The sequence below is a fragment of the Molossus molossus genome, unplaced genomic scaffold (genome assembly GCF_014108415.1).
Source record: "Molossus molossus isolate mMolMol1 unplaced genomic scaffold, mMolMol1.p scaffold_m16_p_7, whole genome shotgun sequence".
Lineage (NCBI taxonomy): Eukaryota > Metazoa > Chordata > Mammalia > Chiroptera > Molossidae > Molossus > Molossus molossus.
In genome coordinates, this window is record NW_023425401.1 from 57511797 (window position 1) to 57526516 (window position 14720).

At 38.2% G+C, this 14720-nt stretch overlaps 2 protein-coding genes across 13 annotated transcripts in view; one reads left to right on the forward strand and one right to left on the reverse strand.

The window, feature by feature from the left end:
• KMT2E (lysine methyltransferase 2E (inactive)) overlaps positions 1–7735 on the forward strand; it is a 99969-nt gene extending 92234 nt beyond the window's left edge. For 4 of the 7 annotated variants that reach the window (XM_036247604.1, XM_036247609.1, XM_036247606.1 and 1 more), the window contains 8 exons: positions 328–578; positions 972–1028; positions 1167–1730; positions 2702–2985; positions 3790–3878; positions 3988–4113; positions 4288–4385; positions 5125–6701. In XM_036247604.1, the coding sequence (XP_036103497.1) occupies positions 328–578; positions 972–1028; positions 1167–1730; positions 2702–2985; positions 3790–3878; positions 3988–4113; positions 4288–4385; positions 5125–6633 (2978 nt within the window). In that variant the 3' untranslated portion in view covers positions 6634–6701. Of the gene's footprint in view, positions 1–327; positions 579–971; positions 1029–1166; positions 1731–2701; positions 2986–3789; positions 3879–3987; positions 4114–4287; positions 4386–5124 lie in introns of all 7 variants that reach the window. The other 3 variants (XM_036247607.1, XM_036247611.1, XM_036247610.1) reach the window with 3 other exon arrangements.
• A 2489-nt stretch (positions 7736–10224) lies between these two features.
• SRPK2 (SRSF protein kinase 2) overlaps positions 10225–14720 on the reverse strand; it is a 172236-nt gene continuing 167740 nt past the window's right edge. For 3 of the 6 annotated variants that reach the window (XM_036247613.1, XM_036247612.1, XM_036247616.1), the window contains one exon: positions 11113–11611. In XM_036247613.1, the coding sequence (XP_036103506.1) occupies positions 11427–11611 (185 nt within the window). In that variant the 3' untranslated portion in view covers positions 11113–11426. Of the gene's footprint in view, positions 11612–14720 lie in introns of all 6 variants that reach the window. The other 3 variants (XM_036247617.1, XM_036247615.1, XR_004957412.1) reach the window with 2 other exon arrangements.

Genomic DNA, 14720 nt, shown 5'->3' on the forward strand with positions numbered 1-14720 from the left:
ACTTTTGGGGCTAATGGTTGAATTTTTAAACTAGTTTTGGCTTTTAGTTTGGCTTCTTTTCAAACAGATTCTAAAGGACTCTTACAGTTCAGTTAGATTAACATCTCTACTTTTAAGATTTCTTAGAGACCCTTAGGCTGTAAGCCTTCTGGCAAGATAATGCATGCTAACAGTAAAGAAGTTAACTAAGTTGGGGGTGGGGGGGTTCTTTGTATTAGAAATATCTTTAAAAACCCTGAAATTGTTTGGGGGTGAAAGTCATTATTGCTAGTTGATGTTTCGATCTTTGCAGTAGTAAAATTTACTATAAATTTTTTCACCCTACAGATTTAACTACACCACTAAAAAAGCGAAGACTTTATCAGTTGCTAGATTCTGCCTACTCAGAAACCTCCACACCTACTCCTTCACCATATGCTACACCAACTCACATAGATATTACTTCTACGGACCCATCATTTGCCACTCCTCCACGAATAAAATCAGATGATGAAGCTTGTAGAAATGGTTATAAACCCATATATTCACCAGTTACCCCAGTAACTCCCGGCACACCAGGAAATACCATGCACTTTGAGGTGAGAAGTTTAAATGAAAAAAAAAAAAAAATTAACTCATGGGGATGGGGTTATTTTACTAGTTCTTATTTCCCCCCTTTAACAACTAGTTTACTGAGATTGGAAGTTTTTAGGAAACTAAAGAAAACATGGAACGTGCATTTATGCAAATTTGAACTTTTTTATTTTTAGATTGGCTTAACTTTCATCTTACTCATATATAGTCAGACTAAATAAATGTGTATCAAATTGACCTTAAAGCAAATGATCTCATATGAGAAATAGAAATAAAACAAAAAAGTTTAAAACCAAAATCTGTGTACTAGTTTCTCATTTTAAATTTTCATCTCTATAAATATCATGGATTTAGTTCTATATTTTAATTTTCAATTCTAATTATTTCTTTTTATATAGAATATTTCTTCCCCAGAAAGTTCTCCAGAAATTAAGAGACGCACTTACAGTCAGGAGGTAAGGGGTTATTCGTAAAGGTTACTGAAATTGGTGACTTTTTTCTGGTTATCATTATTTTGCTTTCATAATTATTAGATTTAAAAATTAGTCTCAAAATATGGTTGTGTAATTTTTTTTTTTTAATTCCATAAACAGGGATATGACAGATCTTCAACCATGTTAACATTGGGGCCTTTTAGAAATTCTAATTTAACTGAACTGAGTCTGCAAGAAATAAAGACGATTGGTTATACCAGCCCTAGGAGTAGGAACGAAGTCAACAGGCAGTGCCCTGGAGAAAAAGACTCTGTCTCAGACCTTCACCTGGGACTCGATGCAGTCGAGCAAACTGCCTTACATAAAAGCATGGAAACACCTACACATGACAAGACAGATTCTAACAGCCAACTGGAATCTACTCACTCTGGACGGGGCACAATATATTCTTCCTGGGTAAAGAGTCCTGACAGAACAGGCATTAACTTCTCAGTAAACTCTAACTTGAGGGACCTGACACCCTCACATCAGTTGGAGGTTGGAGGTGGCTTCCGAATAAGTGAGTCAAAGTGCCTGATGCAGGATGATACTAGAAGCATGTTTATGGAAACACCTGTGTTTTGTACTTCAGAAGATGGGCTTGTGTCTGGTTTCGGACGGACTGTTAATGACAATTTGATCGACGGAAGTTGCACACCCCAGAATCCACCACAAAAGAAAAAGGTTACAAATTTAAAGATTTATAGTCCTTTTAATAGTGTTTTTTTCATACTCCTCCTGAGGGTAATTAGTAGGTATAGTATGTTATTATGTAAGGCATTCATGTAGGTATTCAAGTTGAATTTTTGATACGTACATTTTTAAACCTTTTGTAAATTGCCCAATTAGAAAAATGTCTAAAAATAAGTAAAACACTCTAGTCATATGGAAAACTCTTATAAGGAGCATGTTTCAGAGATCAAAGCCTCAATATGATTATTTTAACCAAAAGAGTAACTTTTGAAAATGATAACCACTTCCCAACCAAATAAACAAAGTTGTATAACATCTGTTACTACCTTTGTTTTACATAGAGCAGGTAGCTTTGTATAGAAGAAATGCCTCTTTCCTCAGTATTTGTATTTTGAAAAGTATAAGTATCATATACATGATAAATTCCCTGATTTACCGTCATTATTTGTTTGGCAAGACAATTAGAATGCCTTACTTCAGAGGAATGGGAGAAACTACAATACTTATTTTGTTAATAGGCTTATTGCTTGATAAGTCAAAGAATTTTAGTGATGTGTGCTTTTAATTTTTATAACAGAGTCCAGTTGGCAACTTTGTGGGAAGCAATGTAGTATAGTGGAAAGAGCACGGGCTTTCAAGTAAGACCTAGGTTCGAATCCCGGCTCCAACACTCACCAGCTGTGTGACCTTGAGTGAGTGAGTTACTCAATTTCCTCATCTGTAAAATGGGGATGATAATATACCTATTTCATAGGGTTGTTGTGAGGATTAAATGAGATAATGTATGTAAATCATTAAATACAATGCCTAGTTTATAGTAGGCATTTGATAATTATTATTTGTTCAGAATCAAATTATTTTACCTAATTTTCCTAATATAAATGTAGTAATTCTCTTAGAATAGATTGACTCTTACATATAAAACAAGTATAAAAGATTTGCTTTTCCTTACCTTTCTTAAGGTTTCTCTATTAGAATACCGTAAAAGACAACGTGAAGCGAGGAAAAGTGGCTCTAAGACAGAACACTTTCCACTGGTTAGTGTGTCACCTCATCCAAGTGGAAACTTCAGCAACAATGGTGATGAGTGTGCCAATAGGAGTGAAAGTGGGGAGCAAGTAGAAAGCACTGCTGGCCTACCTTTACCAACACCAGCTACAGGTTATGCTTCTTCGGAAGAAACCAGCAATAACTGTCCTGTTAAGGAAGTTTCTGCCACTGAGAAGAATGAACCAGAAGTTCAGTGGTAAGCCTGTTTAAAAACCTAATTGGTAACTGCAGAACTAAGATAGTCTTTATTATTTATAAAGATTTGAAGTATGCTGTCCTGAAAAGAACAAGGTTTTGTTAATGAACTACCTTCCTGTTTGTTGTTGCTCTCCCAAGGCTAAGCAAGATAGAGGTTGTGGACATATTTTTGAGAGATCCTCTGCTGATGAGTTGTAAACCAGCTATATATTTGCTTATGTTGTTAAGGGTGCATTGTGGTTACTTCTTGATAGTTTTCACGTAAATATTCCTCTTCAAAGAACCTTTATCAGAGCCAGCATCCTCAGTTTCTTTACCAGTTACCTTGAAAGAATCACCAAATACAGTGTTTCTTCAGTAGGATAAGCACCTGGATTTAAGATGGGTCTTGGCAAAGGGCAGGAGGCCACATTCACTTTGTTCCTTGGTCCCCTTGCCCCTGAGAGCTTCCTGCTAACCTTACAAATCTGGACACAAGGTAATTTGTAAAGGGAATATTTGGTACCTTGGTAACCTGAAGTGACATTCTGAATGTTAATACGCTACCCCCCTCCTTTTCACCAAGAAATTGCTAAAGACTAAGGAATGGAGTCTGATTGAGTACTTCAAATAAATGAGGTTGAAGTCTATTTAAAAACCTTTGAAGAAAAGGGGGAGGGAGGAATAGCCAAAGCTTAACACCAAAGTGTTTTCCCAAAAGAACAAAAGTCTTTCTTTGAGAGGACATGTTTTGACCATCAAGAGACAAAGAATAATCTGGCTAGCAGTAGCTTTGAATTGATGATATAATTTTGTTTGAAAGGACTGCCTCAACTTCAGTGGAGCAGGTGAGAGAAAGGAGTTACCAGAGAGCTTTACTTCTCAGTGATCACCGAAAAGATAAAGATATTGGTAAGTGAGCTTGTTCTTTTGCCAAAAAGTGGAGTCAGCTAATCACTCTGCACCCTTGTTCTTTGCAGTTCTAATGTTCTCTTTGGGTCTGCTTCTGCTTCATCTCTAGGGGGAGAATCACCATGTGTCCCATGTTCACCGAGTCATGTTTCGTCTTCACCTTCATCTCATTCAAATCACATTCCCCAGTTGCAACCCAAGGGCTCAGTCCCTTCTTTCAGTGAACTTATGGAAGGTCAGTAAGCAGATGACCTATCTATCATACCTTTTTAAGTCAGAAAGGAGCGAGCCTTTATAAGTGGATTTGAATAGAATGCACAGTGTTTTACAGTGTTAGTAAAAGGCAATATATATCATGGAATTTTGTCATGGAATTTTGCACTTACTATATGTTTCTTCCGCTTTACAGATCCTGATCCTGAAAATCTAGAACCTGTGACTACAAATGAATGTCCATCCCCAGATACTTCTCAAAATGCTTGTAAAAGCCCTTCAAAAATGAGCAAGGTAATAACATTGACTTTTGAACATGGCCATTCAGAAAAGTGGATGGTAATGTGCACACAGATTTTTCTGCAGTATCAAATACCAGGTTTGTGAATTCTGGTCACTTCTCCTGTCAGACAAACTTTGACCAAACTTTTTAATGTGCAAAATGCACTTCAGACACAGCTTACATTTTCTTCCAAGAGTTCCACCCCTGTTTTTTTAGTATCTAGGAAATTCATAGGTGTGATAATCTAATGTGACAATAACTTTGGTGAGTGAAAATGAGGAATCTGAGATTTCCTTTTTCTTTGTCCTTAAAGACCATCTTATATATTTAAGTAGTCTAACCAGAATGATTTTGGGGGAGCAACTTTATTTGCCCCAATCAATTATCATTTAGGTTGGGTGTAGAAATTTCAGTATGGAATTGAAACTAGTTAAGTGTTTAGAGTTCTTTCAGAGTAAGGTGCGAAAAGAGGTTTCACTGCTTAGGGGGGTAAAGCAGATTAAATTTAAAGATTATTTCCTTAACTTGTCTTCAATAAAAGTGAATTCAGGGAATTCAGTTTAAGCTTATTACTAGAATTTCTTGAACTACCATTGCCTCTGTAATTGACTCCTCAAACCAGTCTTATTTTCCCTATCTCTTTTTAAATTAATATTTAAATAACAGTAAATAACAATATAACAAGCCTCAATATATGTATAAAGTGTTTCTTAAATTTATAGTTTATATGATTTGTTTTTCTTTTCATAGCCTGGTTCACCGGGACCTGTAATTCCTGTTCAACCACATGGGAAAATAGTTACAAAACCAGATTCCCAGTGGGAGGCAACAGGTATTGTGTCAGAAACTGAGAACGGTGTTCACCTGAAAACAGAACTCCAACAAAAACAGCTGTTAAATAACACCCAAGCACTTTCAAAGAATCATCCTCCTCAGCCACTTGTTCGTACTTCATCTGAGCAACTTCCACAAAAGCTGCCTTCTGCACCAGTGAAGTTGCACTGTCCTCCATCACCTCACATAGAAAATCCTCCAAAGTCATCGACGCCTCATACACCGGTCCAGCATGGTTATCTTTCACCAAAGCCTCCTTCACAGCAGTTAGGGTCTCCCTACAGGCCTCACCATTCACAGTCACCTCAAGTTGGAACACCTCAGCGAGAAACTCAGAGAAACTTTTATCCAGCAGCACAGAACCTTCAGGCCAATACTCAGCAGGCAACTTCTGGAGCATTATTTACACAGACACCCTCAGGACAATCTTCAGCAACATACAGTCAGTTTAACCAACAAAGTCTGAACAGCGCGGCACCACCCCCTCCGCCCCCTCCGCCCCCTTCTTCTTCGTCTTATTATCAAAACCAGCAGCCCTCTGCAAACTTTCAGAATTATAATCAGCTTAAAGGTAGTCTTTCCCAACAAACTGTGTTTACATCAGGACCAAATCAAGCACTTCCTGGCACTACAAGCCAGCAAACAGTTCCAGGACACCATGTTACTCCAGGGCATTTTTTGCCTTCTCAGAACCCTACTATTCACCATCCAACTTCTGCTACGGTTGTCCCACCCCCTCCACCACCACCACCTGCTCCAGGACCACACCTTGTACAACAGCCGAGTTCCCATCAGCAACATTCTGTGGCACATGTAGTAGGGCCTGTTCACGCTGTCACCCCTGGGTCGCATATTCATGCTCAAACTGCTGGACACCATTTGCCGCCACCACCTCCACCTCCTGGTCCTGCCCCTCATCACCATCCGCCACCCCATCCTTCCACGGGACTCCAAGGTCTACAAGCACAACACCAGCATGTTGTAAATTCAGCACCCCCACCACCACCACCTCCTCCACCTTCCAGTGTTTTGGCTTCTGGGCATCACACCACATCAGCTCAAGCCTTACATCATCCACCTCATCAAGGACCTCCACTTTTTCCTTCAAGTGCTCATCCAGCTGTACCACCGTATCCCTCACAAGCTACACATCACACCACTTTGGGACCGGGAGCCCAACACCAGCCTTCTGGAACAGGGCCACATTGTCCATTACCAGTCGCAGGTCCTCATCTCCAGCCCCAAGGACCAAACAGTATTCCAACACCTGCTTCAGGGTTCTGTCCTCATCCTGGCTCTGTGGCTCTGCCACTCGGGGTTCAAGGACCTCAGCAGGCATCTCCAGTGCCTGGACAGATTCCAATTCACAGAGCACAGGTGCCACCAACATTTCAGAACAATTACCATGGTTCAGGGTGGCATTAAAATGGACTCCCAAAACATTTTTTTAAATGTTCTGTAAGATAAACTGTATATTTCATATGTACCTGTTAAGGTACTTTTTAAAGCTTGTACATGAAACTTTGTATTAAAAAAAAACAAACAAAAAAACACCAGTGCTCTTTCATTGTATCGGTCCCATTTTTGCTTTTTAAAATTACTTTAAAAATGTGCTATTAAGCCAGTATTAGGTATCTTTATTTTGTAAGTGAACATTCCAGCTGTTTTTCTGGCAGAATTGATGCTACATGATCTTTAAATTTTATTGTTGCAGTTAAATTCATTTAGTGAATGTTTTCGATATTATTTTATACATATGCATTAAGTACAGAGCTAAGCAATGGCACTATGAGGATTTTCATTTCTTTCCTGTCAGCAGTTCTGTGAGTGCATCTTAGATATAAAAAATGCAATACAGGTTTTTATAGTTTGGTGTGGACATGGCTCATTTTGTTTTATCGGTTATTTGCAAGCAAAATGTAATTTAATGTATAGATGATTTTTAATGTCTCCTGACAAACTGTAAATACTGCATTTCTTTTGCGTATATAATTGCTTACAGCTTTTCTCATTTGATATATAGCATTGTACATATTACAAGTCTTTGCAAAACTGTGTGATCTTTGTGAAAGTAGTACAGTATATGGCCTTTAATTTCTTTTTTATTTTAAATATACTGTCACATTGAAGCACTGGTTGGGCATTTTAATTCATGTTAATAAATCACAATTATGTCAGTTTTACCAAATGGTCCTGTACAGCTTCTGAGATTGGGGTCTATTTAAGCAAGTGCTTTTACAAAAGTTTTATTTTTTTGGATGTAGTTTATGAGGAGCCTTCCATTTTCTTTAGCAACTACTACCTCAGGTGGACTGTGGCAAGCCTCAGGAGGCAGTGAGGGTTGTTCCTGTAATGCTGCTGCTTGTCACTTTTCAGGAGCAAGAGCCATAGGAAACTAGGTTATGTAAATGCTCTGTACATTATTTATATCTGACCTCACACAGACCGAACCCATACCATGAAAGCATCACACAGATATAGTTATAGATCATATCTGACAATATGGAGTATTTGCCTAAACACACAGAAACATCTAATTTGTACATTTTAAAGCAAGACTGAAATGTCCTGTTGATTAATCAAAATTGTTTGAAAACTTTAACATTTACTGTCTATCTATGGAATTTTTAAAAGTTGGAAATTTAAAAAATTTGTTTTGGGTGTACAAAACTTAAGAAAAAAAGGCATTATTCTTAGATTTTTCAAGTGAAATGAAAATGGCCTCTCCAGTGAACATTTTATTGCTGAAATATAAAATGCTGGTTATTTTGGAAAAATAAAATATTCTTATTTTTGTCCTCTACCTCTCAGGAGGATTGATTAAGTACAACTAATAGTAATGACACTTTTTCATCATCCAATTACTTGACATAATTTGGCACAACATACAAAAATTCTGGGCATTGGAGAAAAATGTAAACAGATTAAAATGACTAAGATTTGGCAGTAATGTAAGTCATGTTTTACACTTTTAATTTCCATTTCCTTTTTAAAATCAGCTAATGATAGTACATTAACACAGCTTCGTTTAGGGATCAGTCCTAATCAGCTTCAAGTTGTAAAAAGACTTAGGTCAACTTTACCACCCTTGCCTTTATCAAACAAAATTCTACTTCACCAAAAGAAACACTTGTCCAAGAAGAAATGGCTTTACATCATCCATCTTGATAGTTTCAAGCACTGTAGAACAGAGTTAACTAGGCAGAATGAAATATCAATATTCATCTTTTCAAAGGATTTTTAATTCCTCACAGATTGCCTACTAAATAAATAATGTATACAGAATTTTTTCTGTTAACTGCAGAATCATATATAATTATTTGATTCATAATGAAGGATACATACAATCTCAAATACTGTCCTTTACCAAAATTTCATTGCGGTTAAAAAATTAATGGAAAAAAAAAGTAGAATTTAAGAGTTAATTCCAACTGTAGATACAAACTGAAGCTCCCTATCCCAGTAGAAACGGTAGTTATGTTAACTAATTATATGTGATCTAGGTACAGGAAGAAGCAAGTTAGTAAATCAGTTTTCACCTAAAAATGTATGTTTCTGAAGCTCTTATATCAACCTCTTCTCTGCCTTTAGGCAGTTCAAATTTCCAGACAATCAGCTTCTGAATCTGCTATATGAAATCACGTGTGATCCACTGCTTTTCATTTTTCCATGAAGACTTTACATGGACTAGAGAAAAAGACAAAATATCCAACTAAAATCACTTAGCTGGCTATAGTGTTTTGCATAACCAGCAATTCTTTTTTTTTTTGTTACGTGCCCCTAGCAGGAACCAAACCCAGGACTCTCTGGTCCGCAGGCCAATGCTCCAACTGCTGAGCCAAACTGGCCAGGGCATAACCAGCAATTCTTCAGCTAATAGGCATTATTAAGCCACCAAGAATCTGCTAAAAACCACACTATACCTAATACAAATGGATATTCCTTACAGAACAATTGTTTTATTTTTAAAATCCTCACCTGAGGATGTTTCTAATTTCAGAGAGAGGAAGGGGAGGGGGAGACGATACACACATCCATCAGCTGCCTCCCCTATGCACCCTGACCCGGGATCACACCCACAACCTAGGTATGTGCTGTAACCAGCAATCAAACCCCACAACCTTCTGGTGTACGGGACAATGCTCTAACTAACTGTTTTTTACCTTGTAAGCTAGTTAGACTTTTATCATAAGAGACAGATTCTTACAAAACTCATAACCTAGTTAATTTTCTAACAGCCAAAACTGCATTAAATAAATTTCATTCAAGTGCACTATAGCCCTGATAAAAATATGTATGGTTCCTATGGAAATGGTGGATAGCATCACTGGTCTGCAGCCACTGTCTGTCATAGAAACTACATGGTAACCTATAGCCTCATCAGAAAAACTTAGAAGCACATTTCATAAATGAATGGTATGTTCCACCTCAGTGACACGTGATATAACGCTCACTCCAAAGAGGATCATGTGTGTTGTTCCCTTACAGTGAACACTGTTGAAAAAGATAATTTGCAAGCTCAAACAAAGTAATGTTTTTCATAAAACAAACAAAAAGGATAACTGAAATTCTAGGTATTAAATCTATACTACAGCATCTTTTCTAAATCCATATTCTTACCCTTACAAAACAATGAACGATTTCCTTGTATAAAGCTTTAACTCATGTTATCAGAACTACATTTCCTGCAACAGGATGTTGATATTTCCTTTAGCTTTGGGTACACTACACTAAAAGGATAGAAAATGTTGATGCTATCAATTCACATATAGGCCAATGACCAAGGCAATGTCTGGGGGAAAAAAACCCAAAAACACTTTAATTTTTAAAACAACTGCAAGCACCTCAAACAATGGATTATTATTACAACACTTGTTATCTTTTCACAATCTAGTTATTGCAAAGGCATATGGATAAATGTTAATGGACAAAGTCAAGAAAAAGGAGGCACCTTAATAAATGTAAAATTTTAAAAAACAACTGGCATTCAATCCACTGATTTCTAAAAGAGGCTAAATATACCTCTATATATTACATTCTAAAATTGTATTGCCTACTATGGTTTGTGTCCTGGATTCTGTTAATTTTAAGGAAATGCATAAACAAAATTATGTGCAACCTGCAAAGGGAAAATCATTTTCTCAACTTCAGTGCATGGAAAGACAATCAAAACGCTAGTAAAATTTGTTGTAGTCACACGTAAAAATGCCTACGGAATGAACGTGATCACTGTTATGTCTGAGTTGTTAGCATTCTGCCCACTGCACTGCAAACTGTATATACCATACCTTGGTTCTAGACAAAAACAAGCAAGATTTTCCAAAAAAATATATTTTTTCATTTCACACACTGAACATGTTTCTCTTGTCCATTTTAATCTATGTAGACTTTAACTTACAGTGTTTGTAGGAGGCAACACCACATGGTACCAGGCCTTAAAAGTACTTTTAAAATACGCAAAAATAGGAAGGGGGATGCTAAACTATAATAGGTACTTTAGAATGGGAAGCATGTTTTTTTCTTTCTTTAAGAGCCATATAGGGAATGACATAACCCAGAGCCACTTCGTTTAAAATCCAATGAAAAAGGACTGTTATGGAATGAAGTTTGTACAACTCCCTGGAGCTAAGTCTACTACATGCAACTTAGGCTACAAAGCACTCAAGACTTGGTAGCTTTTCTGAAATTGGAGTTCCCATCCTATATTTAATGGAAATTAACATTTACAGGGTGCATTTACATACACTATAATACAGGAATGATGTCCCTTTGCCAGAAGATAAAATTGTACATTTCCTTGCTATTTCTTGGTTCCAACTTGATAACTTCTTAAGATTGTAAATTATATAGTATTCGGCTAAAATATTTCTTCATAAATAGTTACAAAACCTGCCAAAACACAAGGGGGAAAGTATTTTTCGTTCAAAAAAACTGACATTTGAATGTCACACAACACAAGAAACAATGCTTAGAGATGTGTTATCGTTTCCAGAAGAAAATGGGTCGGTAAACTACTAAGCTGAAGACAAAAGACTACCCTTCCCCAGGATCACAGTGCACAAAAGCAAAATGTCAAACAACAGTACCTCAAAGCAAAATAAAGGTCTGAGGATGAAGCCAGCTCACTTGTAATCCTGTTAAAAGAATGAGAGTCACCGTTTAGGTCCAATGTACTGGAAAACATTTGCTAGCTCAGAATGCTATATTTGTAGACTCTGCTAAGAATTCAACCAAGGATGCCGAAGGCATTCGCCAGCGGAGGCTCGTTTTTCTGGAACCATTTCTAACATCGGAATCAGGAAATCTGTAAACTGTGCAGCATCTTCATGGGGCCACCCATACTTTTCCACCAGTACATCAAAGAGGCTCCAGGGCTTCAGCTTGGTGATGTGCCGCAGTTCTCCTACAGGGAGAAACAGGCACTGTCAACAAGGCTCCAAATTTGCATTTCCCACTGTTGGTCCAGGTGGGTTCTTTTCAACGAAGCAGATACCTACCTTCTCAACATTGCAACAACAAAGAAGGCCAGCTTTTCTCAAGAATAATCATTAAATGTATACATGAGTGGGTCATATTTTAAGTAAGCTTGGCAAATGTAAACAGGCATTTATTTGAAAAGGACTAGTTCATTCACATCAATTCTAGGCTTCTTTATTTTTTAAAAACATGTTTTTATTGATTTTAGAGAGAGAGGAAGAGAGAGGGAGAGAGATAGAAGCTCGCAACCCAGGCGCATGCCCTGACCAGGAATTGAACCAGTGACCTCTTGGTGCACAGGACGACGCTCAACCAACCTTTAAATAAGCAGAGCCTGCTGAGTGCACCCAGGATGTTTTAATTTGCGAAACGGATGGAAGCATTTCCACCCCAACTTGTTATTTTTTGCAACTTGCAAACTTGCTTAGAAAAAACTTTAAGATACACACGATTTAAACTCCTTGGACCACTATTTCATGTTACCATGCAAAGAAAAAGAAATCTTTTCCTCTAGAACAGTGCCATCAGAGAGAACTTTCTGCGATGGTGGAGATGCACTTCATCTGTACTGTCCAATAGGGCAGCTACTAGCCATATGTGGCTCCTGAGTACATGAAATGTGATTAGTGTGGCTAAGGAACTCAAGTTTTAATTTGTTTAAATGTAAATAGCCACAAGTGGCCAGTGGCTAATAAACTAGACAGCACAGCTCTAGATCCCAACCTGAATCAAATACCATTCACTTCTATACATTTGTTGTCAAATCTAAGATATCAGGGTATCAATCTGTAAACCTTGAAGTTACTCTTTTCAAAATGTGTTAGCTGCAGTATAAATACGAGCAGCTTTCCCCCTCCCCCTCCTTTATTGATTATAGAGAGAGGAAGGGAGAGGAGAGAGAGATGGGAACATCGATGAGAGAACATTGACTGGCTGCCTCCTGCATGCCCCGCACTGGGGATTTGGCCCTCAACCTGGGCATGTGCCCTGACTGGGAATCAAACTGGCGACCTCTTGGAGCACAGGTCTATGCTCAACCACTGAGCCAGACTGGCCGGACAATATGAACAGCTCTGAATGACATAACAGAAGGACTAACAAGCTAGTAAATAACAGTCGGGGAGAAAAAGTTATGTTTAAGCCAACTGCCCTAGGACAACGTTCATGATGAATAATGATTTCTCCACCAGTTAGAAGTTTTCACAGGACACCCCACCCCTGCCCATAGAGAGCACCCCTCAGTGTCTCTACACACAATTCAGCTCCCACACACAAGTTGTACTCCATCCCCTACACCCTCTCTGGTGCAGAGCAAGCCAGAGCAATTGACACAGAGCTGAGGCATGCAAGCACCTAATGGGCACACCTCATGCCAGAGCCAATTTCTCCCCTTTCACCTATCACGATTTAACCAACACAGTGAATTTTCTCATGATATGCATTAAGAGACATTCAGTTCTGTGCTTACAGAGGTCTTTGTAGGAGGCCTGGTCTGTTTCACCCACTTATTCAACTCAATTTAGAAACTTATTCTTCCTCTCTTTCTTTAATTATAAAGAAAATAAAAGAGCCCTGGCCAGTTTGGCTCAGCAGTTAGAGCTTCGACCTGCGGTCCAGAGAGACATGGGTTTGGTTCCCACTAAGGGCATGTTTCTCGGTTGCAGTTTGTCCCCGGTCCTGGTTGGGTCATGCGGGTGGCAACCACTCGATGTGTTCCCTTCACATCGATGTTTCTCTCTCTTCCTCACTCTCCCTCCCACTCTATCTGAACAAAAAATGAAAAAAATGTCCTCGGGTGAGGATAAAAAAAAAAAAAAAATCACAGAAAATTACAAACACCAAAGGAGAAATGACCTGTTATCACACCCCACAGGCACTTTTTCTTTTGGCCTATTCTCTTTCAATATACATTCTTATGAACTGCTATGTCTACTGAGTTGTAATCATGATGTGCACAGAACTCTGAATTAAAATATCTTTACAGGACATTTCTTCTTAAAGAGGTTGGCGTATAAACTAAGCTTCTGGCTCCAGAGTGAGGCCCGGGGATAGAATTAAGCATGGCTTCCAGACTGCAGCTCAGATCTATTTTCACAAGGGATGTGGACCCACCTTCCTTACACTGTGAAAGGAAACACAATCTCCATGAGAACAAAGTCTGAGCAACCACTGAATGGTCGGTCATCCCCTTTAACCCAGAAATTCCAGTTCTAGAAATCCAGCCTAAGGAAATAAACCCTGGCACCCACCTCCACCTCCCAAATATGCTCACTACAAAATTATATAGACTTGCAAAATTTCAAATGCTCATAATAGAACAGTGGTTAAAAAAAGAAAACAAAAAACAAAAAACATGGTACACCCACTTGATGAATATTACTTAATACTACTTAATAACATGGGGGAATTATTTGGTAATAAAACAATGGATATGAAAACTACGTTCTACACACGATCACAAGATTGATCTTCAAAGGGCCCATAAATTAATAAAGCAGGTACCCCCAAACACCAACTTCGTTACAAGGTTGTTATTCTTTTTGTGTTTCTATAAGGCAGCTCTACTGATTTAATAGCTACTGCTGATCTCACCCAAGCAAGGGCGAAGCAAACTGAGAGAGCACACATGTAACATGCTAAAACGAAATCTCTGGGAAGGGGAGAGAGCTTTATTTATAATCATCTATTTTGATTTGGAATAAATACCTTCCAGGCTTAGGAATGAATGCAACTACCGGGGGGTACTGTCAGCTCAGAACAACAAAGAAATGTAATCCTGAGAATGCCAGTTTTTACACTAAAATCCATCAGGGGCACGAAAGTATGTACCATCTTCAGTGAAGAGATATGGTTTACACCAAAGATGACTTAAAACCTGCATAAACGTCCCAAGCCGGTGTGGCTCAGTGGCTGAGTGTTGACCCATGGACCAGGAGTCACTATAAACTGATAAAAATATTCACAAACAGCCCAAAATATCTAACATACTTTGGCCAGGTAAATTGGACATCATAAAACTGTGTGTGTAAACATGC